This window comes from Penaeus monodon, chromosome 15 (genome assembly GCF_015228065.2).
Source record: "Penaeus monodon isolate SGIC_2016 chromosome 15, NSTDA_Pmon_1, whole genome shotgun sequence".
Lineage (NCBI taxonomy): Eukaryota > Metazoa > Arthropoda > Malacostraca > Decapoda > Penaeidae > Penaeus > Penaeus monodon.
The window spans coordinates 39,706,931-39,707,527 of record NC_051400.1 but is presented as its reverse complement, the minus strand read 5'-3'; the positions used below and the strand labels follow the sequence as shown (position 1 = coordinate 39,707,527).

General features: G+C 46.2%; 1 protein-coding gene across 30 annotated transcripts in view; it reads right to left on the bottom strand.

Annotated features, from left to right (window-relative positions):
* The window catches only part of LOC119582032 (eukaryotic translation initiation factor 4 gamma 1-like), a gene marked incomplete at its 3' end in the record, with an annotated part of 189,642 nt that overhangs the window by 15,733 nt on the left and 173,312 nt on the right, over positions 1 to 597 (bottom strand). For 19 of the 30 annotated variants that reach the window (XM_037930243.1, XM_037930242.1, XM_037930257.1 and 16 more), the window contains 1 exon segment: positions 98 to 139. In XM_037930243.1, coding sequence (XP_037786171.1) covers positions 98 to 139 — 42 coding nt within the window. 30 annotated transcript variants of the gene reach the window in all.

Sequence of the window (597 nt, the reverse complement as noted above, 5' to 3'; positions counted from 1 at the left end):
GCCAACAGAAAGCATGCGAGTGTTGCGATTACATTGTCAGGGTCCTGCCAGGGGCTTGCAACGGCAGGACCTTACTGTGCATGGCTACATAGTTTACCTGAGAGCGCTGCCACCGATTGTGTGCAAAGTTTGAAGGAGGCTGGACCGGGAGGGAGAAAAATAAGGCACTTTAGCATAAAAGATTAAGAGTCCAATGATATTTCGTTTTTATATGGATAAGTCATGCAATGCCTTCTGCCATATTGCATGCAAGCCGAGGCGATATATCACTCGCAACTGTTACCACAAGAAAACAGAGAGCCTGGCCTGCCCTCTTACAGGATGGCTCGGGATCACTCACACCCGGGCCTCTGCGTCGCGCCCGTTTCCAAACCAAACCAAATTCTTCTTGACAAACGTGAGCGTGTGTGCGAAAAGTGCCCGAGCAACTTACGGACGACCAAAAGTGACGTAAAGAACTCACACTGACTCTCCAACACTTTTCACAAACGCTTCACACACTATCAAGAAGTGGACGGATTTCGATAACGCGAAAAAATAATAAAATCATAAAGAAAATAATGCTAATAAAAATACTAAGAGGCTAAAAGCTCCTCC